This window comes from Glandiceps talaboti, chromosome 11 (assembly GCF_964340395.1).
Source record: "Glandiceps talaboti chromosome 11, keGlaTala1.1, whole genome shotgun sequence".
NCBI lineage: Eukaryota > Metazoa > Hemichordata > Enteropneusta > Spengelidae > Glandiceps > Glandiceps talaboti.
In genome coordinates this window covers 9652707-9678371 of record NC_135559.1, presented here as the reverse complement: position 1 = coordinate 9678371, position 25665 = coordinate 9652707, and the positions used below count along the sequence as shown (strand labels likewise).

Below are 25665 nucleotides of genomic sequence, written 5' to 3'. Positions count from 1 at the left end.
TGTGATCAAAGTATACTAAATTAAACTGTAGACATGATTAGTAGTCTATGCATGGAAGATGATGTAACTCCGTGGTAGCAAAGTAGTAGATATAGACGTGCAGGATGGGATGTCCGTTGGTGGCGCTATTTGTTCTCCAGACAGTTTCTACCTCTTTTGTGTGCATTCCTATGTACAATCTATTTCGTCAACATCCAACATGTAAATTGTAATTTAAGACAATAATGTCAACTTGTCTCTCCTTGTCTCATTTAGGCTTGACTTTGATTAACACACAAAAAGAGCACCACACCCCAAAAAAATGATTTCTTTGGTTATTAAATATCCATGCCTTTTCATTCCTCATTATGTTATATATGTGTGTGTAACCTAATTACATTTCTCACTTTTTGAGTATAAGGTTTAGTTGTTAATATGTTTACATGTGTCGAGTATTGCTCACAACAAGCCTGTAACGGAGGGCTGTATGTCGCCACCAGGTGACACGGTTGGGAGAGGACACGACGCGTCGGGTTTTGCTACGTCACAAGATCCATTAAACTGTTTCTTGAGTGAACGGAGAAACTTGGTTCTCAGTCTGTTATTTGTATTTCTCTCAAGATTTGCCGTAGAATGGCTACTTATCCATTCTACATTAAACAACGTACAACTCTCTGCTTCTATCACATTATTTATAGAGTTTATTGTGTAGCATTGTGAACTAGAACTTGATCGTGTGAATTCCTCCAGTTCTTACATGTGTTCTATTTTTAGCCGTTAAACGAGTCACCTGATACATGCTGTAGTTTGGGACACTTTCAGTCTGATTAAAATCCGACGAAGATGTCGGTATTTTTGCTTGGATTGACCTATTGTCATTCATTTTACAGGGGGTCGCCACTCCAGGTGTTTTCATAAAATGTTGGGTTCTGGATAGTCATTTCACATCACATAATTTTTGCACGGTGGCCAAGAAAGTCTAATTTCACCTCTTTTCACTCACAATATGATGGGTCTTAGCAAACATTGATATTCATGACTTCTAAAAGCTTATTTCCTTCAGATAATAGTCTTGTCAAATTTGTAATAAGTTGCAAGGTTACAACTATTCATTTTATTCATGAAATACTGTTTTCTCAACAAAGATATTTTTCTACAAACTTTCTAAACAGTTGATTCTAGCAACAACTCTTCCATATCTTTAGCTTGTAAATATGATCGCTGAGCATCTGAAATACAGATTTTATCATCTGAATGACACTTTTGATAAGTATCAAAGGCAATGCTGTGAAGATTATTTGCATCCCGTTCACCCATCTGTTGCACAAATTTATATAAATGTCCATCTGGGTTCTGTAGTAGTAGGTGAGGTTCATCAAATTCTACAACACGTCCCTCGTCTAATACCAGTATTCTCTCTGAGTCCATGACAGTGTTAAGACGATGGGCAATGGTTAGTACTGTACAATGCTGGAATCGGCTACGTATCGTCTTCTGAATCAGTGTATCTGTCCTGTAAGAAAATAAGAACATAGATCAAGGTAAGAAAGGAGAATCATATTTGAGTATGTACATCATTCCTATCTGGGTAAATAAACTTTATATATGACATGGCTCGTACAATGTTTTAAGGTTCCGGTTTTGCGGTCGTACATTAATGTTTAAGGTTCCTGTGTATAAGGATAACGTTTGCAGGGTAATTTCAAAACCACCTGGATTGGGTACGAGTTTGGCCTGATTGTTAGCACAACAGAACTGATAAGGTTCAGTAGAGCTTATGTCATGGTGCGGTATCTGTCTGTCTGACTATCCGTACACGTACACGACTAAAACTCAAACTGCTGGATCGATTGTTTTTTATATTTGGTGGGGATGTTCCCTTTGGTGTCTAGTTGGTAACATTCTTACCAGTATATAGTTTTAGATTTGTTCATGACATGTAGATCCCATCAGTAATATGCAAATTAGGTCTAAAATATGTCATTTTGGACAAAAATTTTAATTCCAAAACTACTGAGCAGATTGGGCTGAAAATTAATGGGGATGCTTTTCGGATGTGTAGGTGACGAACTATTAAGCATGTAATGATCTCATCAGTGATGTGCAAGTTAGGTGGAAAAATGTGAATTTGGTCAAAAACATCTCTCAAAAAGTACGTGGTCTGTGGGGCTGAAATTTGGTGAGTTGATACCAGCTATGTTATTCTACAGATGTTGTTTTAAAATTTTGACATAATGTCGTAGCAACAATGATCATGCCCTTAGCAACAACCAAATGCCAGTATATTTTGATTAAAAAAACATTATCTGGTTGGCAAGTGAGTAAACATTCAAAAAATGTATGCAAATGTCCTGAGCAACAAGACCACGCCCATAGCAACGGCCAAACGATGGTGAATATAGCAACAATAACAACTGGGTTTCATAGCAAAGCAAACAAACATTCACAAATGTATGCAAATATTCTAGCAACAAGCCCACTCCTATAGCAACATCACAGTGATGATGTGTATGGTAAAGGTAACAACAGGGCTGGATAGTTAACTGGATAAACATTCAGCAAATGAACTCCTACATTGGATACATACTTTGTGTTTAAAACTGTACAGTTGTGTTACAGTGTCATTGGCGGTATTTTTATGTCTATGGACCTATGGTAGATATCGCCATAGTACAGACAGGTAAAATATACTTACAAACAAATTACAATTTTTACCATTGCCCCATATATTACGTGCAGGAGTCGATAATAGAATGGAATCTTTATGCATTACAGGTTTTTGAGTTATGTGAAATATCATGATGAATAAATGAAACACTTTTAAAAACTATCTCATTTTACCGTTTTATTTTTAACTCCATGTTATGTTTCTTGGTAATTCATTACACTGTCTATTTTGCAACAGGAACTGTTCTCACATTTTTGGCAATGTTATAACTACGTGTTTCGATCATACTTACTAAATTGGGAAAAAAAACTTGTGTATGCCTTAGGTACATAGAAAGTTTTTCAATGAAGATGATTTAGAGACTCACCTAGGATCTACATAAGCTGTTGCTTCATCTATGATAAGTATTTTATTATTTCGTAGAATAGCTCTGGCTAGACACACTAACTGTCTCTGACCAACACTCAGATTTGTTCCTGACTCCGCGATCTCTGTTTCCAGTCCTCCAGGTAATTCATCTATTGCACTGCTTAATTGCACCTGATGACAGAAAAATATATAACTGTATTTTCAAACATTTTTTTTCAATGATTGGCTTACTTATATTTTATTCGTTACAAAATAGTTTGAAGAATCGTTGTGAAAAATATTTGACAAAGGATTTGCACTTAGAATGGGTTTTGTACAACAGACAGTTGTACTGACCTGCCAATATTTGTAATAAACTGACGACATTTCTAATAAATTCTGTGAACGACAATTGTAATAAATATTGTCGATATTTGTAATAAATTTCACACAAAAAATGCTACCGTCTAGCTTATGGATCTTAACCGCTACACATTTTTACCAATACTATTAAATTGAGCTATATTTGCTTGAAACTGTTCTTGAATCTATTAGTCTCCTAAGTGTAACTTACCTGTTCTAAAACCTTCCAGAGGTCAGTGTCCTGGTGTTCAGTAAATGGATCCAAGTTTTTACGGAGAGTTCCAATGAACATAACAGGATCCTTGGTGAAAGAAAGTAAAACACACATCTTTATTTTATCTAAATATCTGTAGGTTTTTATGATATTCTACTCTAACGTATGTGAAAGAAAGAAAGAAAGGAATGAATGAATGAATGAATGAATGAATGAATGAATGAATGGATGAATGAATGAATGAATGAATGAATGAATGAATGAATGAATGGATGGATGGATGGATGAATGAATGAATGCACACAACAATTGTGTCACGCCATATTCGTTACATATGCATCCCCGTTGCTTTTTCAGTCACATTCGGAAAATGGTTTAGTGCATCTATCCTTCAGCTAACACTGACACAATTCCTTGCATGGATGAAAAGACTGAACACAAATATTGATCGATTGTATTAAATAACCAACCGGTTCTATACAATATAATATTTTGGGGTATACATAATGACTCCTTATCAGTGTTAGGTGTTATCAAGAGATCCATCGAAAAAATACTGCAGAGAAGTGTCTCAAGATAGACTTCCTCGGCAATAATGTAACTTACAGCTGCAGTGTATTCTACTTCCTATAAATACGAATTGTACATACCTGTGGAATTATTGATATGTTACTTCTTAAATCGTGTAAACCGATTTCACAGATGTCCACGTCATCAATCATTATAACACCTTGAGGTTCAGACATACGAAATAACATGGAAACAAGGGAACTTTTACCAGCACCTGTTCTTCCTACAATGCCAACCTAAAAGGAAACTGCAAGTCAACTACAGCAGATATGAATAGCAAAATACAAAAGATATTTCACTACTCCGAAAATACGTTAATTTGTAAATCGATAAATGTTTCCAATAAAAATGTCTTTACTGAAGTAAATTACATGAATGCAGGTATCAATTACGCATGTGACGGCTACCAAGTGTACCGGTGGAAGACAAGTTCGAACCTGCAGGAAAATATATTGTAACATAGTGACTTATATATATAATAGTTTGGAACTACACGTCGTATGGTGTGGTATAAGAATAGTTCATTACCAAAATAATGTACCTCTTCGAGTTTTGTCCTTCCTTTTTACATTATCTTGGCACCAAATTAATGCCCATAATATCAGAAAAATGTAGTGAAACACAAATTCACAGAATACAACATGTTGTAGCATTACCTGAGGGTAAAGTAGGGGAGGGAAGATATATAGAGTAGGGTTCTTGCTGACTATAAATGTGTGTAGGAAGAGGTGAGGCCATTTGGTAAAATGTTATGGCATTTCATAGTGAGACGATCACTAACAGTTTACTAAGACAATTCAATCTCTCAGTTTATCTGAACCTAAGATGCACATCCTCGTTAAAAAGAAGGTATATGATTGTGTTAACCTTTTCTTGTGATGTGATATGCAGATATATATCTTCAAGTACATATTGCATGTCTTCACAATATTTAAAGTGTGCGCCCTCCATGGTAATTGCACCATTCTTTGGCCAACATGGGTCTGGTTTGGTATCTGTTTCTAATGGAGCTTCAGGAGGAATGTTGCTGTAAGATAACACTCTTTCAACAGATGTCATCTGTGTGAAGAAGGGAGAGTAAAACCACCGTCAGCAAAAGTGTAAATTCATAAGGCGTTGTCAATTTTAGCATGTGTGTGTACATGACTATATGTGTGTAATGTATGTATGTATGTATGTATGTATGTATGTATGTATGTATGTATGTATGTATGTTTATATGTATGTATGTATATGTATGTATGTATGTATGTATGTATGTATGTATGTATGTATGTATGTATCAGTTGTAACAGGCTCCCCTACATTCGGGTCCTTCTGCTGTACGACCTCAGTCAGCAAAGCCATGTAATATAACATTTCTAATAATATGTACCTTTTAGCAGATAACAATCAACCGGTCTATCAATAAAATTGCTCCTGCAATGCGAGTGATAACAATTGTTTGGCTTGGTTTAGTTACTGTACCTGATTTTCAACTTCAGCACTTCGTAGTGTCCACCACTGAACCAGTCCCATCAACGTAAGAGAGTAAGTTAATGACAAACCAACTAATCCGCCATTTATTCCTATTAGAATACATCATAATACTATATCATATCATATCATATCATATGTCATATCATATATCATATCATATCATATCATATCATATCATATCATATCTTATCTTATCTTATCACAGAAAATCCGTGCAATCTTCATCTGCGTGACGTCAAACAGGGCAGATCAAAACCAATATCACCCGTTTTACCAAATTATTTTTCTCCCTCCTGTTCGAGCGTTCCTGCCAGTCCGACGTTAAGATCAAGTTATCGTAATAATTACGTGCTTTCTAAACGTAAGTGCACACATAACATTACATATATCCTTGGGTGGCATGAGTTTGATATGTACAGGTACTTTTATTTTTATTCGATAATTTTTATTGTATCTAAAAATCATGCAGATTACTGTATCGATGTAGCAGCCGGGAAGCTTACTTCCGAATTGCCGTCGAGATCAGAGCTCAGAGCTTACACGTCCCAAGCAAATATGATTAAAATTACGGAACAAAAGTCGTATTCTGACAAATTCTACTTAAATTTGATATTACATGTATATCGCAAGGTTTAATTTAAGCAATAATTTTGGTTGAGAAATCACAGCATGCACAGTCTACTGTGTACATGGAGGTAAGTTTGACCTCGCGACAGGTCACGCGATTACGTAATTTGCATAGCCGTTGGGCGCCATTTTTTAATACACTATGAAGAATCTAGTTCGATGAAATGATGCAGTATTCGTAAAATTCGATTTAAAATATTAGAAGACTACGGGGGGGGGGGGAATACTTGAGTTATGTGATAAACATATAATCCCATCAAATAATTGTTACTTTTACGTCATAATGCTCCTCGTATGAGCCTACCGGCTTTAATTTGTATTAGTCCGTGGAATCATATACTCGGAGCATATGGATATTGACTAACAACACTGATTTCATGGGATTATATATAAATATCATTTGGTATAGCAGATATGCATATTATGTATAATTTCTATATTGATAAGTACAGATTCAAAGGCACGTAAATCGTGAACATTTCCTAATTATTTATAAACACATTTGTGTATCATGAACTGATAAAACCAAGGAGTATACCATCCCTAGAGCAGGGGGCTATTGGGTAATTTTATAGAACAGAACCCAGAGCAGGGGGGTTAATTCTATAGAACAGGACACGACACAACACGACACGACACGACACACATGACACGACACGACACGACACAACACAACACAACACAACACAACACAACACAACACAACACAACACAACACAACACAACACAACAGTAGGATAATCGGCTAAGAATAAAACTAGTGATTAATTATCCCTAAAGTAATGCAAATGATTTGTCAGACCTACAGAGGAACTATCCTTTAAGTGCCATATGTGACATTTCTGATTCTTCACGAGATGATTTTTGACAAATATCCAAAGTCAATATGAGTATGTATAGAAATATTGAACCTGAATATGAATATGAATATGTACAGAAAGTGTTGAACTTACTGTCCTCCGCCAAAACACAAGAGAAGGCTACTGCTGTCGTAAAGCAAGCACACAGAAAATCAATACGCATGGAAAACCATCGACTACACGCCAAAAACAGAAACCATCCTTCAGTGTGCAGATCTTGGTGAGAATCAAATTCTTGTACAAATACAGTTTCTGCGTTAAAAGCACGTATGGTACATAGTCCTTGTAGAGATGCTGATAGATGGGAAAAGACTGGACTACGTGCTACAATGAAAGGAAAGTAATGGTAGAAATTTACAAAGTTGGGAAAGGAGAAATTTACAGTGAGTCCACACAAAAAACTCACTGTTACTTTTGATCTCTGAAATATAGTACGTTTATTAATGTATAAGAGCCACATCAATTATATGAATTCGGCATTAACCAACACAAGTCACTTGTTATTCTAAAGCCATGAAGGATATATCAACTTACCGACTCCCTCCAACCTCTTTATTTCTCTTGATGTTGCAAGATAATATTTCCTGAGATACATAAATAGTATTACCAGTGGTACGGTTGGTATAAACATCCATGGGTTTATAACACCTACTACAATGACTAGACAGGGAATTTGAAATCCACACTGAAATGACAAAAAGGGACATTCAGATTGAATCATACTATCCATTGACTAGATTAGGTCGCGGGACGTGCATTATGACTATTATTGTGATTGATACTTATTATGTATTAATTATTAACATCGATATTGACATACAAAACATATGGTGATCAACAGTATGTGGTAAACGGTCGCCCTGTCAGTTTTATTGACTATTCACAGCATGTGGTCAAATGACATGCCAATGTCATATGTTTTATCTCAACTTTCATTCATTAGACGTTTATATATCAGGCTTATATTGATTAATCACAGAATGTCAAATTTCGCGCGTTGTTTTACCATATAGTCAAATGACCTGGAATTTGTCTGTAGTTATTTTACTAGTCTCTGTTCATTCGTCAAACCTATCTGCACAAGTCCATGCTGTGAAACATCTAATAATGATTTAAAACAAGTATAAACTGAAAAACACTTTGTTCTTCCAATTTATTATACATACACGTATTACTGAAAAGAATTTGACAGTTACACAATTCAAAAGGACTGTTTTTTTTCTCAAACAGTTTGTCAAATATTCTTGAGTGATGATGTCATACCTGAATAAAGTTGAATAATGTCAACGGCAGCACTTCATCCATGTATCCTGTATCTCTAGAGAATCTGTTTAAAATTCGACCTGTTTGAGGAGACCACAATGTTTTTAGGAGAGTACGAGTTAACGATATTGTCATAAACATTTAGTTCTTGAGAGTCATTTGATGATTTCCCATCACATACATTTCACCAGATTGCCACGAAAAATCAAATTGAGAATACCGTTTCACTTCTTTTATTCTAGCAGTTTTTATTCCAAATACATCGCAGAGTACTCTATGAACCTTTTGAGACAATATGAAAACCATTAACAATATTGTTCAATACTCTGATCAATAAATACTGCTATGATACCGAAGAACTGGAAATGTGCAAACATTACAGCAAGATTCAAAAAGTAAGGGAAGATATTTGCAGGGAACTAGAAACTAGTCAGCCTCTCCAGCATTGTTTGCAAGATAATGGAAACTACCATCAGAAACTCACTCGCATAATATATGCATTTAAACCATCTTTAATTTTCAGTAATAAACAATTTGGCTTCATCAGTGGCAGATCAACAGTTCTACATACAGTTAACCAAGGTTCTTGATATACGGACAGAAACTAGCTCTGGACAATAATGGCAGTGTAGATGTTGTGTTCTGTGACTTCATGAAAGCGTTTGACAAAGTACCACATGGTAGGCTTTTGAACGTTTTAGAATACTATCGCGAGACAGAAAACACAGTGATAGTTAATAGTGAGTCATCAATTTTGAAGGACGTACTCAGTGGTATTCCCCAGTTGTCAGTCTTGGGACCCATCTTGTTCATTATCTACATTAACAGTCTACCAGATACTGCCAATAATTATGATGTATTTTTGTTTGCGGGTGACTCTAAAACATTCAAGCGTATATCAAAAGAAGAGGACTGCGACAACTTGCAGGCAGACATCAACAAATTATGAAAGAATGGACGAGCTACTCTTTATCAATGTGTCACCCAGATAAATACAGTGTTATACCATGGTTAATACAAAGCAAGTGTTAAAACAATTATAGAGAAAAAGATATATGAGTTTCAATAGACGAGGATCTTTCATTTGCAAGCCATATCTCACCAACAATTAAGAAAGCAAACTCAACTATGGGCCTCATCAGAAAAAAAAACTTATGCACACTTAGACTCAGTTACTATCCTGTTGCTGTACAACTTTGAAGTTCTAGTAAGACCTCACATCAATACACTAACCCTATATTGTCACCACTACATAAAAAACGACACGGTTGATATAGAGGGAGTTAAACGCCAAGCAACCATATTGATACAAGGTTTCAAAGAACTTTCATATCCAGAAAGATGGCAGAAACTACAATTACCAATAATTAAATACCATAGGCTACGAGGAGATATGATAGATAGGACACCCAGGTCGCAGACTTCATCAAATTCAACACAAATAACACGAGGGGACACAAATACAAAATTTTCAAAGAACATACCAAAACGGACACTTTTCATCAACAGATCAGTCAACACATGGAACATACTTCCACCAAGTATTGTTACTACAGCAACAATCCGAACATTTGAAAGAAGACGTGACTTTCATTGGAAGGAAAATGACATCAAGTACAACCCAGTACCCGACGTTTCATACTAGGATTATTGTGTTTAGGCGCTCGACCTGGAATCCATTCAGAGCTGACGTCAGAGGCGCAGGAGGGCCTAACTGTCAGAATGTAACTATGTATCTATGTAGAAGTGGTACATTGTTACCTCATGGGTCTTAGCAGATATGAATATGTAGCAGATGAACATTGCGTATTCATTACTCCTAAGTGATTATTACCTAGATGACTAATATGAATATGCATTTAATGAATATGCATTTAATAAAAACAACTGTTGGCATTTTACTGGATAATAACATATTTCTGAGGAAAGCTCAAAAACAAAATTAGTTTTCCTTTCAATAATAGACATGAACTCATCGAGCAACAATCCAAAAAGTAACTTACCGACTGGATTCGTGTCAAAAAAGTAGATAGGAGTTCGGATTATTGCCGCAAACATTCTGTTGTGTAAGTTTTTTGACGCAGTAACACACACCCTGAACAAATATATGGCCCTGACAAGTCCAAAAATAAATACACCAACGACCATGGCAGTATATGTCAAGATACTGGTTTTTGTATCGAAGTCTAGCAAGTCCACACCTTCTGAATAAATCGTCTAAGACCGAGATGAAATAAGAAAGCAGGAGAAAATCAGATCTCACAAATATTTTCTCATGTTCTGTTGACGTGAAATTCGTAAGACAGCAACAACAGTGTACACCTCTCTACTCCAAAGTTCTCCCTAATTAGTGTGAGTATTTTCACTAAACGGCTTTAAAACCAAAATCATTCTACCAGCAGTCACTTACCCAAGGCTTGTGGAAGAGTGCAATGAGGAGGTTATTGCCGTACATGAATTGATTGACCCAAAGGTGGTGTGGCTGGTCACATCTTAAAATCACTGAAGTTCTTTAAAATCTTGTTTTCATTTGGCCATGACTGCCATGGTCTTGTGATTATTAATTAAGTTATGAAAATTACAAAGTATGGTACAATATCACAGGTTTTTTCCAAATAGTGAAGCCTTCATCCGTTTGTCTCGATCCGTTCAGATGTCATAATGAAAAGCTAGATCAAAAGATTGTGGAGTCCAATGATTATACATTTACCTGGTTAGTACTGTTAGAAAACACAGCTAAAGCTAGAGCTGCGTGGTTTCTTTCTTCATTGGTGGCCCATATTGATAACCAAAAGTCTGACATTATTAACATTCCCTGTAGGTAGAAAAGAGAAACCAATATAAATATAAATCTTTAGACAGGGAAAAAGTACATATGTGCCAGAGATTACATGCACCGGTGCGCGCGTATACGTCTAGAGGTATCTGTCGTGCAGTGCAATACCGAAAAAAACATTGCATCCCCATGTGCAGATGTTATGCAAACAAGGACAAGGTCATTCAATGACCATGAAAGCGCGTGATCGTACAATGTAATTTGTACAGATAATTGTTGTTTCATATAACATATGTAATAATAACATAACCCCATGCCGCATGAGTTCCAGACAGGGGTATTCCCACTCATGCTTGTAGCATTTTCTGCTACAGTTTCACTAGCAACTCTCGTGAAAGTATGGTGGCAGAGAACACTACAAGAACATGTGTAAGTACCCGGAGTATGCCACACTTGCACTCGCGCGTCATGAGGTTCTGTCATAGTATTTCTAGATTGAGTCCTCTGGATAATTATTATTTGTTTCAAGACTAAAGGCAATATTATCATACAATGGATATCTTGAAATGTAGAAACGTTCGGTACGATTGCTACCAATCACATACAATGATAATCGCCCTACGTAACGGGAGTTATAAAATCCACTATTTAAATAATAGCGTACACATGTGCAAATGACAGACACAAGCACATTACACATACCTTCATAATATGTTACTAAACCTCACGATGTACCGAATATTGCAGTATTACAGTTATGCACACCTAAGTTAATAGTGTAGCATTTAAAAAAAAATATCCCGTAGTCGGTTTCTATCAAAATATTCAAATGTCAATATGACTAACCTGTGTGACAAGATAAACAGCTACAAGCATTATAAAACCACACAAACCACAACCAGCCTTAAAGTAGGATTTGTAGACATTCCATTCTACATAACCAACTGATCTATCTTCTTCTTGTTGCTTAGTAACAGCCTCCCCTGGCTATAAGGTAACCAGAATAACACATTGTAATACAAACCTACATAATGAGCTATATTTTGATTGATACAAGTATTTATTGATGAAGGAGCATTTCCTATAAAGAATCTAAATGGATTTACGTATGAAGTAAGAACACACATGGAAAGCCGAAAGAATTATGAACTGTGCCTCTAAACGTATCTACTTTAAGCATCAAATAATCACACACTGATTCTCTTCTCTCATGTTCAGTTGGGAAACGGGCAAGTGTCGAAAAAATCAAGCCCTCCTGCTATCAGTGTGTCTCAACTGGATATTAGAGAATGATCCAAATTTTGACTGAGGTGTCGAACAGACTGGAGGTGACAAAAGGTCAAATATTTAAATTCAGGTGTGAAAGCACTTGTCAGCTGTGTACATCTAACTGCCCAAGTTATTAATAACGTCACTGTAGATTCAAGGAATGTTGTATTTTACTACGTTGACATTGAGACGGGTTGTGATTAAAATGGACAACTTACCAGTTCTGAATCAATTGATGCTACAGAATGCATAGAAGCGCTTATGCCTGAATAACTAACTTCTGACTTGCTTCTCTTAATAAAATCTGTGGAAGAATCTTTTGAAGAGCGTAGTTTCTTCTGGGGGCTTTCATCTCCATCTCTTTTCAGTAAACATGCAAAATCGACGCCACTCGCTAATAATTCATCATACGACCCATGCCCCACCATCGTCCCCTGAAAATTAACATCATAAAAAGTTGAATTGTTATCGAAATTGAGTTGTTGTAAGACGCAATATTGTAGAAATTATTGCTGCAGCTTTTGAATGTCTACTGTCCTCTGCAATACTTTCTTTCTATTAGTTACATATTTACAGATTTACACGTCCCGTTTTGATCTAATATCCTAGAGCAGGTTACTGTCTATACATTAGAATCACCCATCCGTTGCCAAATTGCTCTCAAAGCCATAATGTACATAGTCCAATAGGATATCAAACGATAAATCCCTAAAATTGATATTGATGAAATCAAATATAAACTTCTAGAAACTATTCTTATGTTCAATAATCATTGAAAGTCCAGATTAGTCCAGATTAATCTGATATAGAATCACAGTCAATATTAGCTTTTCACCGAGGATGATACTTAGATTCCACGGAGCCTTAACTAATAAACCAACAGAGCCATTCACAATGCTTTAAGGTGTATGATCTAGCAGAGTCTTTAACGGAACCGTAAACCTATTGTGTTTTCAAGCCAACTCTATTCGCCAAATGAAGGATAAGTGCTAAGTCCCATGTATCAAGGGAATGTGTGGAATTCGGAACAATTACCCTCATTGGCTGAACTTGTGAATTATTGCAAATAATAATTAATAATCTGAGGTGTGCTGACCTTCATCATACAAATACGGAACTACCAAATTGGTGTCTACATATATTACATAACACAATCTCAAACTTGAGATGTCACTGCATTGTGCTTGTACACACTGCATGCATTCGCAAGATTGCATCAAACCTTTTATAGGGTTTATACCATTCGTTCTGCTTTCAAGACTTTCTTCCTTCTCACATTTATCAACTACTTTTAATTGATGCATATTTGATCATTGAGTATTTTTTTACCTGTTTCAGTATAAGAATATCACCCACTGCTCTCAGATACTGGAGTTGATGAGTTATTAGTATACAACATTTACTGGACAAGTGACCAAGAATACACCTGAAAGTCAAAGGATTATTGTAGATGAGTTATTAGTATAGAAGGTTTTGCTGGATAGGTGACCTAATATGAAACTGAGCGTCAAAAGGTTCCATATCTCTGACTTTTCGTGTGCACCAAGAATTCTTGACATTGCCACAATTGTTAGTATAGATAGTTTTAAGACCTGGTTACAACATTACCCTTTAATGACAGCACACAGGGACTGGTAAATAAAACACTAGTAACTTTAATATTCATTAACAGTCCTATAGTTTCATTTTCCAGATCTATCTTCCAGCAAAAGATTGGATTTTATTATTCTAGAATTGTCTTACTTATTAAAAAGATGTCTTCCTACAGCAGCGTCTACAGCACTGAGTGGATCATCAAGGAGAAAAATGTCAGCATCTGAATATACAGCTCTCGCTAGATTGACCCTTGCTCTTTGACCTCCACTTAAAGTCACACCTCGTTCTCCAACCATGGTAAGGTCTCCATCTGGTAGAACTTTGATATCCTGATAGCACATGGAGATGGACGATTAATGGTATAGTATAATTCTATTAATAGTTTTGCCACATTAGGTCACTTCAAAGTGAATATACATGTCTCTTTCGTAAAATGCTTTCATTACAATAGTTTGTGTTTTGCTTTGTTCCTCCAACTAACGATTTAAAATGTGTATTCAAGCTATTGTCCAATCCTCATCGACAAAATAGCCCCAATGGCATTGTATCACAACTGTAGTGTTTGGGAAATGATGTCGTTTTCAGAGAGATTGATTGTTCCAATAGCATTTTTCTGTCCCAACAAGTTGTTTTCAAACCCATCTCATGTTTATATAGCCTTCGGTGTTTGGCTTACAACGTACCCTACAGTAATGTATGGCCTATGATAACCGATATAGTGACATAGACATTGTTTTCCCGAGGGCAATATTCAGGTATCACGAAAGTCAAGTTATCGGGGATTTCTTTTGAACATAGAAGGAACATGTGTCTGAGAATGTGATGTGTTATCAAACACATATTGCCTGGCCTAATTTGGGCACTAATTGACGTCATATTACTCCTCCTGCTGTTACATAGCAACTTTTTCCCTTGGCTTTCGGCTTCAGGAAATAATTGCTACATAACAGCCCTCATGGTAATAAATGTCAAGGCAATAAGTATATAATATTAATAACATGGTCAAATATTCAATTCTAGAGAACGACTTGCAAATCAAAGATTCCTGCAACCCAGTATTGGAATATTGAATACTTTGTACAAGAAATAAGCGGAAATAAGCGTCATTAAAATACTTACCCTTTTAAGCGCACATAACTCGATAACCTTGTCATATTTCTTCTTATCATAGTCCATACCAAACAATATATTTTGTCTGAGAGATGCTGAGAATACCCAAGGCTGCTGGGATGCATAAGCTACTTTACCTTTGACCTGTACGTTGCCATTTGTAACAGGCATCTCCCCAAGTAAAGTCATGAGAAGGGATGACTGTAAAGATATGAATAGTATTTGTACAGTAAGGCGAATAACACATTTTCGACAATGTGGGCTAAATGCAAAAATTAACAGTTGATAACATAAACTGTGTAGATTGTATGTATGTTGCATACTGATTAAAATTGCAAGGTAACACAATACGATTCCCACTACTCAAAACAGCTACCCTGAACAATATCAGCACTCGGTATAATTCGAAAATGTAATCCATTGTTTGCTACATAAGGTCTGCAAGGTAAACTGTGAGAACTGTCAAGGTTTGTCTAAGGAATACATCTTGAATATCTTTGAGAATGAAGACCGAGGATTATCCGTAAAATTATCTGAAACTTAAATCATTAAACATCACCAAGGGATTACCTTACCTTTCCTGAGCCGACTGGACCAATGACAGCCATTAGTTGTCCAGGTTTTACTTCAAAAGTGATATCTTTCAAAGTCGGACTAACTTGAGTCTGGTAAAGAAATTTAGATGATTTTTTTTCCTTTACACTTACCACATAAACACCAATTTTCAATGGAACCCTTGTATGAGCAATATATCAGACAGTTATTTCACAGCACACAAACATATATAACGTTTTGGAAACAGTTCATGTTATGGAACTATCAATGAATTTAAATAATAGACTTATCGAATGATGGAAAATATAAATATAAATATAAATCCATACACGATTTCTCGCCTTCCATTTTTGATTGAGAAACAAACATGTTTGGACAATAACTTGCCCTTCAGTGTCTAACTGGATATGACAGAATGATCCAAATTTGCTTGAGGTGTTTAGTAACCAGACTTAATGCAAATGTGGGAAAATATGGCATTCCACCAACCTGCAGTGACACTATCACAGATGGACAGTTAGATGTACATAAATGACAAGTACCTGAATTTACATATATTGATTGCTTGATTTTCACACCGCTGGTTACTCAACACCTCCAGCAAATTTGGATCACTCTGTCAGGTCCAGTTAGAGGACTAGTGATTTAATTGTTCGAAACATGTCTGTTTCTCAATCAAAAGTGGAAGAAGAGTACTTGTGTATGAATCATAGTGCTTCCATGATGAACATACATAGTGTTATAAATATTTTTTTTAAACGTTTTTAAAATATTAACTTTATTAATAGTTACTAAGGTTAAATTAATTTTTTTCACGTTACACAAATGCATTACAGTCCCATAAATTCAATATGTCGTGTGGCCTTAATGCAAGAACAGGTTTTATTTTTATATGTAGTTTGCGGTATTGAACACTGCATGTATTAGATAATACTTAAACGCTGTTCCATATTTTCAAATTATTTCGGCAATAGACACAAACGTTGCATCACTGATTACTCACTGTGTCCCAACTTCCTGTGATGTCACGAGCACTCACTTCACAATCACTAGCTTTGGGTCGTAAACTGATATCCTTTCCAACAGTTGACTCATCCAACTCATCAAGTAAAAGGAATTTCTGTAATAAGGATGGAGTAAATATCTTCTTGATATAAAATAATACACAGACTAGAGCGAGATATATTTTTAAGCTATTACAAATTTTATCAACAGTCCACATATGCACATACCTTTCATATTTCACTTCAACGTTTTCTTTTTTGAAATATTTTTTTTAATTACAGTTTCAGGAAGTTACTTTCTTAACAGCTCACAATACACCAGTGACATTCCTCAGATGTTGTGAGGAATACCAAAACCTGGCCATTAAATACTGTTTTGAGTGAAAATTGATGATCCATTTGAAGAAAAACAGGTTATGCTTGTGTTTGAAAGAATATATACAAAGGCCTAAGGATTCACAAGGATTGTTTCTATAATGTTAGGAGTTGGGCGAAATACATAACCAGTAAGAAAAGGTATTGCCGTGGATATTCTTCTATGAGAGTTACAATTTGACGTTTCTATATTCGGTCAATGCAATGTTCACTTTCTGAGGAGAAAGGTCCATTGTCTTGCAAGGCACTCTGAGATTGTGTACCCATTTTGTTAGGTACATAGGTACATTGTGTTAGGTTAGTTTATCTACGAGCATTTTTGCTAGCCATGCAGTGAGTAAGGGTTTACCGTTAGGAAGCCCTTTGAGTGACCTTGACCCTTTACGTGTTACTAGGTGATCCTTTAATATTGAACTATGATTTGCTAGGAGGGCAAATAATATTATAGTAGTGTTGAAAATAGACATAGTTTTCAATGATATATTGAACAGTTTACCATAGCAAAGAAAGTTCTATAGTTTTCCCAAAAATACCTTGACCTATCTAAATTCATGCCAAGCCTAGGAAACAGTAGTGGGTGTATTAATAATCATTATGCTTTATTTCCCATATTCAAAATGGAATGATAGAACAAACCTGAATTCTTGAAGTAGAAACTAGTGCTTGCACCAAGTCCCGTACTCCAATTGTCATTATTATGGTAGTTGCAATCCTTGCATGGTATATAAGTATATACACTGGGAAAACTATTTTCGGTGAGAGAACGCCTCCATTTAATGAAATAGCCATACAAATTAATAGCATAATGACCAATTGCATGCATTCTGTACCACCAAAGTTAATTGCTGAATACTTCCCAGTTTTACCAACGTACTTGCATTCTCTCCTGTGAAGGCAAAATATCAAAGCAACATAATTGACTTTTGACTATTAGTATTGTTGCTGATTCAACATTTCAGTGCTGTTGATGGACACTTCAGACGAGATATAGCGGTATACAGTCTTATATTACATATATAAAACTGTGATGGAGGGTGAATATTATGCTCAGTGACGTAGAAATTTGAATCGCATATTACACAATAGTGGACGTTCACAAGTTGTTATAGAGTCAATTTACTTAATTCTTTGTATCAAGTCTATAAATACTATGTTTGTCAATTTGAATCATACATTCGTCTTGTGGTCTAGGGGCTAGTTTTGGATAAACATACCAAACTGATAACACCTTTATATTAATTAGGATAAAAGATTTACATAACTTTATATGTGGATCCAATTCTATTATATATTTATGGAATAATCACGTGGCAAATGCTATCCGTTGAGTAGCATACAAAAAAACCTAGAGAAAATCCTTGCGAGTTTTAAATAGTTGAAATTTTGAGTGAATTGTTAGATTTGGAGTTTGAGTTCAGTTGGGAGGAAAACGAACCAACTCTCCTTTGCTATTGTGCGTGAGTCTTGCTGTATTCTGTGAGATTTTACTTTCTCCCTGTGTAACTGACTATTCGGTAATTAATATCTCGATTCTTATAAGACAAAGAGTAGAGCAAGTCTTTTGAAAACTTCACTCCGTACCGGATGAAATAAACACACTAATGTCTACACATTTCCATGCAAACTAATTATAATGATCATGTTGATTCAATATAACAGCAGCTGGTAAAAACTCACCTTCGAACTCTTCGTATAAGGTCACTAAAAGACTTCTCCCAGGTGTACATTTTGATAACCCTCATTCCTGAGATAATTTCATTCATAATTCTAACTCTCTGGTCTGTCTGTACAGCTGTCTTCTGTCTACAAAGACAAGTCGTAAAGTTGCCATTGACGTAATAATATAACTGGAATGTAATCTTAATAACAGAGAGAAGAATTCTTAGAGGCAAGTAGATTTCCCAAATGGCAACTGCCTTATGTCGATGCTTTGTCTTGAGAAATAAATGAAAATTCCTTAAAATTGAAAAGGGCTCGTACTTAGCCTCACTCTTGGTTAAGAGAAAAGGTTTATGTCAACAACGAATCTTACAAATCTGTGTAGGGACAGAAACAGTTTGTTTCATTGACCAATCTTTTGTATCGGGTCAGTAATATGTACTGTTTTAACGATATTGCTCCTCACCTAAGTTTTGAATATACTTTGCCCATGATAATCTGGAATGGTAACAAAATGAATAGCACTACAAAGCCAGCAAGGCAGGATGGACCAATCTGCCGCCACAGTATCACAAGTACAGCAACACATTCAAGAGGTCCTATCCACACGTAGTGTAAGAACGAGGGGAGCTGAGAAGCAAACATGGATATTAAATTACAGAAGACATATTACGAAAACAAATGTTTAACTTAGCATACACACATATGCAACATGTGATCTATTTTCGATGTTTACCTAGGTCTGGCATTGAAATTTGTTTTAGTTCTGTCTGTCTGTCTGTCTGTCTGTCTGTCTGTCTGTCTGTGGGACTGTCTGTATATATATATATATATATATCTGTGTGTGTGTATGTGTGCATGTATGTATATGTACGTACGTACGTATGTATGTATGTATGTATGTGTGTATATATGTATGTATGTATGTATATATAAATGTATGTACTCTCCCATGGTCTATGAGCAAATAAAAACCTACCTCATCCAACTTGTTAACATCATTAGAGAGTAGATTTACTATTTGTCCAGTTGTTGTTTGTCTCATGGCAATGTGGCTCAGTTTTAATGCCTGTAACAAGATTAAAGCAAATGGACTTTTATACATGCCTATTTGTCGCTGTGTTGAAGACAAAATATTATTTCCATGACTGCCAGCATTATCTTGAATAATCGATGAGTTTCGATATCATAAATGTCTATATCTCCCCTTGAAGTCAGAGTATTTAAAGCAGTACATGTTAGCATGTCCAGAAATAATTAACCGGACTGGCTACAGTCGACGACTCAATGCCCAATAATGTACCTTATTGTGTTTAACATTTAAAGGATAAAGACATCCATACCATGTTTATTGTGTGAAACTCGAACATTGACTTTTTGGCGTTGGCTCACCTCTGTTTCTGATGTCATACCAATGTTTTATGTTCAAAAACCTTTCAACTACTTCAAAAATGCATTTTCCACTAACTAAACCATCGGCCACCTTAGGTTCCTCAATTACTGACTTTGTCAATGGCAGATGTCACATTCTAGAAAGGCAACAAAGGCACTTATATATGCTAATTTGGAGATATTAGAATATATAAAAAATAATCATCGATAACTTACTTTCCTGTACACCAATGAACAGCATGAAATTCTCATACGCATCCCAATACGTTGCATAGCGAAAATGCCAGGATGATCAACCGTAACAAAAAGAAAGCTACACACGGCAATACCTGCTGCATACAGTAGTGCATCGGTTTGTGTTTTTGAAGAATCTGGTGCAAAACAGTCAATTAGTTGTGCAAGCAGTAATGCTGAAATGATTTTCATTGTTTCCTGTGGAAGTGACATGATGGAAATAAATGTTACTCAGGGGTGATGATGACAAGAAAAAGGCTTAGTATACATATAGTCATATAATTATCAAACTATTGTTAAAGTCACAGTTCGGAATCGCTTAAAACAGTTGTCAGGAAAGAATACAGAAAACACTGGACAAGATAAAAAAAAAATCTTATTTTGACTCAACTAATAAGATATAGTAGCACTAATACGAGAATAGGGAATTGGATCCAGACTCTAATATTTGTGACACTGCTCTTCACCCTGAACTACAGTGACATTGTAAAACAAATTTAATTTGTGACATTGCACTTCACCGAGTACAACTTGGTACCCACATAGGACTACTGACTCTAAGTTGACAATGACAAGAGTTGCAAAATGACACAAATATATGGTCGGGATAACGTCAGTGAGTCTGGATCTTGGCTATACTACATACACAACGGTTATTTTGTAAGGTCGTTAGAGCAGATTCTTCATCAGGTCGTTCAGTCAAGTTGATTCTATTTCTACAATTTAAATATTATATTCGATATGCGTTGTTACCTTCAAAAGCACTGTTATTCCAAGAAACATAAACTTCACACCAAATGTACGAATGATAGCCTTTGTTAAACTCGCTTTATTTTCATTTTTCACCTCCTTTTTCCATTCTCTAAGAAAATTGAAATGCATATTTGTACATATATATTTTGTATTTTTACATTATCGGATAGATATGAATTAGTGAAAAGGAAACATAAACTTGCTAGAAATCATTTTGATAAGGCAAGTTGGACAACGCAAGTTGCAAATTACCGGTACCCTCCTTTTCCCAATCCCTAAATTAATTACATATTTGTAAATAATTATATGATTTTGTACTTACAAGTACGAAAAGTTAAGTTGCTAAAGATCATTTTGATACGGCAAGTCGGGCAACACTAATTACCCAACTTTAAAGCTCTAAGCCTCTCATTGTCAAATATTCATAAGTCAATATCCATCAATCACAACTAACGAACTGAGACCATTATAAACCAGGTGTAAACTGAATGCTTTCTGTAAGCGTTAAGATATTTGTTCCCACACACATTATTATTTGTATTCAAATATTATGAGGTTTGTTATCAATGGTGATACACCCCTCAATTGGCAAATATACCAAAATAAACGACACTTTATATCTTTTGATGAAATTAATTACCGAAGGCTTTACTTACAAAGCATACTTATTGTATTGGGTCCTCTAAGTCTTTTTGATACCCTTTTGAAACCTTACTACATACCTTTCAAGGCCATTTGACAGTTTTTCAGCGGAATCTTCTGGTAAAGTTTCATACATATCTTCGACTTCCAGTGACTTTGAATAGCCATACTTGAAAAGAGGATTTAACCACCTATGTAGAATAGATGAACAGTAACTTTGCATTAATTCAACTTGTAAACTAATACATCTAGGTATTTTAAACATCATGATACACACCCATATACACATTATCACCCACACATGTATAGGTCTGTAATTAGGTAGGTAATCAGTCAAATTAATAGCTATAAAATAAGGTACAAAGTATTCTTTGAATGTCATTTCTCTCTTGTAGTCGGTGTAATAGGACTTCTGTTTCATGGCTTCTAGAAAACACGTTGGACAGAGAATGAGATAGTAACAGGCGCTAATTACCCCGATACTATGGTAAATATTGACCGATGATGAAGCATTCACAGTGCAACCTCTATCCTACCAGGTCCCCAATTATACAGCTGGGTTGACTGAAGCACAATCGTTATTCAAAACTTGCCCAACGACTTTAGCCACTTGAAACAAACGGCAGCGATGGGACTCGAACCAGGATTCCAAGAGTCCAAGCTGGCCACGCTAACCATTCATCCATCATGACTCCATGTTATTACATACTCAGACATTTAATCAAGTATTTTTGTTCATTTATTTATTTATTTATTAATTTATTAATTTATTAATTTATTTATTTATTTATTTATTTATTTATTTATTTATTTATTCGTATTCCTGGTCTCCGTGTGGTATTCTATGGCTTTTAATAATGTGTATGGTTTGAAACTTTACGCCTCTAAAAGGCGTCCTACATGTACTTATTTTCAAAAAAAAATAGTGCTCACCATGGGAGGGGTTACCCAACGACACCCTCCCACCAGCGATCATGGTGATCCTTCTTTTTCTCCCCCAAATTAAGACTGAAGGTAAAGAGCTGCTGGCTAAATAAGTATCTATAAGTGTGGTTACAGCCCAATGTGAGATTTCCTTGCAAAGACCACATCTATTTGTAAGGAAATCGAATGCATGGGATCGATTGTACCATATAATTGTACATCTCCAGAATGCAGGGGGGATACCATATATAATAATATGATTGCACATATAAAAATATAGTAGTAGTGGGATGGCATTCCATGATTTTAGTATTTGAGTGTAATCGCCTCATATTGAAGCGTGTTCCTTCGTGACATATAATCAATATTGTGTGTCAGCCAAATAACGATTTCCATGTTAACCTTTGGAATATACTCATTGACGTATCTCTCTGTTAACATGGATTCCCAGGAATGCGCTGTTCATAAACGTCAAAATAGTCGTGGTAGAAATAAATGACATCTCAGTAAGTGACACTTATATGTCAGTGTGTAAATTTAAAAATTTGCCTTAAACATATGCCTATAGAATTCCAACGATAACGTATACATCATGCCATCTAGTCACAGGGAGCCTAGGAACCGTGTTACAAGCGAACAAACAAACACAAACACACACACACACACACACACACACACACACACACATACATACATACATACACACACACACACACACACACACACACACACACACACATACATACATACATACATACATACATACATACATACATACATACATACATACATACATTCTGCTCGTTCCCTTAACTCAAAAGACAAGGCTGGACAATACTGCACATTGTTTGCTGTGTCGGAGCAAACATGCAACACTGTGTATTGTCGGTTGTCATGTCTTTCCTGGTCGAAGACATTTCACAGCAATGTGAATATGATTTAATCGTTTAAGCAGAGTACACTGTGCTGTATGAGAGATTAACCAGAATAAACCGTAAACGCTGTAAACAGGCTTACAGTGTTCGAAAATTATTGCCAATATGTAAATGACCTTTAGCTCCACCATGGGTCAAATGTTCATGGGCACACACATGACACATGAAATTATACTCACCAAAATACAAGCCATGATAAATGGTTTGCTGTTGCTCCAGGATTCTTCTGTGATTCCGTTTTGAATTCCTCCATATCATACACTACTGGTAACAACTATGACATTGAGTATCTAGGTCACGATCGTGTAAAGTCTGCTCATCTAATGTATTGTCAAAAACTGTCAACAACGATGTCATATGAAATGACTCCCTAAGTTTGTTTATTTACGTAGTTAACTCCCCAAGTGGTTCATTTAAAATTCGTCAGTGTGAGTTGTTGACAATATAGCACAAAATCAGTACTTTAAATCGCTAAGTACCTCTAGAGGTAGCTATATCCAGAGAGTCCAGTACGTGAACATTTAATATTCATGAATGTAACGAGGTCACGAGTACCAGATATTCAGTACATTGGTCGAATTGTTCTGGATCGAATGCTTCAACGTGTGCATTAATATAGTCTAGACCCTTTTTTGGTTACTACCATGATGAAACTCTAGCTTACATGAAGTCCGAGAACTGTATGGGCTAGCTTTTTTGTCGCCTTTATGGCTAGCTTATGGAAATGGGCAGAATTTACGCCTAGTCAAAGTTGTAGGGCCTTGAAAATGCTGAAGATCGAGGGGGCTGAAATAGTTTGCTCTTGCTTGGTTTGAGCAAAGACATTACTCCCCAGAAGCAGTCATATATTGCATGTTTATATTTTGTCTCCTGTCAGGGAGGTTATGTTATACTTCTAGTTGTTTGTCTGTTTGTCTGTCTGTTTGTCTTTGGATAAGATATCTAAACAAATTAAAAACCTATTGCATCGATTGTAATGAATCTTACTCCAGAAAAATCAGTCTTATTTCACAATAAAGTAAACAAATTTATTTCTTTATTAAAACCATTAAATATATATACGCCATTGTTTCCTTACTATTTAATAATTATTTGGTGTGAAGACCAAACAGAATGGTCAAACATTGGTAAAAAGTGCATCAAAACTCGTAATATAAAGTAATATCAATTGATATGCATGCTATGGGTCACAGAATGATACACATTGGCACAGTAACATTGAGCATCACTCTTACCCCAATTTCCTTAGCAAGTGAGTGAAGCAGACAGTGATGAAGTGTGGAAGAACACTAAACTATGGTCGTCCATACTCCATCCCTAAAAGTGACTGAAGACAAGTTGAACATTAAAGATTGGGGTGAGCCATGTGGTGCGGGGACTTAAGATGTAGGTACTGTAATGGGGACCTGCTTGATATGAGCTTTCGCTAGACCTGGAGCTTGGATAGCGACAACTCTTTCACATCATTCGGTTCTAAATATGATCTTTGAGCATTTTGAATCTTGATTTTATCCTCCGAATAAATGAGAATTCTGAAAAGTATCCATGGCAACGTCATGAAGCATACTTGCCTCCCGTTTACATATCTGTTGTACAAATTTATATAAAATGTCCATCTAGATTCTGCAGTAGTAGGTGAGGCTCATTAAAAACAAACACTTTCGCCTGCTTCGACATATGCGACTTCGATTTGCCACTTTGTACTTCGAATTGTGAAATCGATATGTTTGCTGACGATTCTACGATTCATACGTCGGCACAGTTAGTGACAGATCTTGAGTACAAGTTAAACGGTGCTCTTGGTGGTATTAGTGATTGGTGTACTGAAAATATGCGAACTGGTCGGAATATTCATGCTACACAAATTAGCCAAAAAATATGGTAAAGAAAACATAGGTCTTTATAGGGACGACGGACTCGCCGCCTTCAAGAACACCGCCTTTATATATATTTGGGTTTCTTTTTCTTTCTCTTGGTACAGAATATTCCCTGACAATTGTACCTGTGACTGGTCCAGATGGTATAATATATCGTACTGTATTCTGTGCAACATGTAATGGTCTGACTGAA

At 35.8% G+C, this 25665-nt stretch overlaps 1 protein-coding gene across 1 annotated transcript; it reads right to left on the bottom strand.

Moving 5' to 3' along the window:
• Nucleotides 1–1143: 1143 nt before the first annotated feature.
• On the bottom strand, nt 1144–23848 carry LOC144441985 (ATP-binding cassette sub-family C member 4-like). Its single transcript, XM_078131256.1, has 26 exons — nt 23775–23848; nt 21817–21927; nt 21095–21203; nt 20324–20539; nt 19695–19784; nt 19182–19345; nt 18734–18859; nt 17693–17942; nt 16670–16797; nt 15698–15776; nt 15132–15323; nt 14160–14341; nt 13746–13842; nt 12631–12850; nt 11994–12130; nt 11076–11186; nt 10375–10588; nt 8372–8451; nt 7643–7793; nt 7202–7432; nt 5610–5710; nt 5010–5201; nt 4223–4378; nt 3570–3659; nt 3015–3187; nt 1144–1492 (listed from the first exon to the last, which is right to left on the bottom strand). Exons 1-26 carry the CDS (start codon nt 23846–23848, stop codon nt 1144–1146), a joined length of 4023 nt encoding a protein of 1340 aa, XP_077987382.1.
• Nucleotides 23849–25665: the final 1817 nt, after the last annotated feature.

Bases quoted from the DNA above. Each gene is read 5' to 3' on its own strand.
- LOC144441985 (XM_078131256.1), bottom strand. From the start codon at position 23,848: ATGGAGGAATTCAAAACGGAATCACAGAAGAATCCTGGAGCAACAGCA. The intron at 18,860-19,181 runs GTGAGGAGCAAT...TTGTCTTTGTAG, and splicing joins AAAGTATATTCAAAACTTAG to ACAGAAGACAGCTGTACAGA. The intron at 8,452-10,374 runs GTAAGTTACTTT...CTCCTCAAACAG, and splicing joins TTTTGACACGAATCCAGTCG to GTCGAATTTTAAACAGATTC.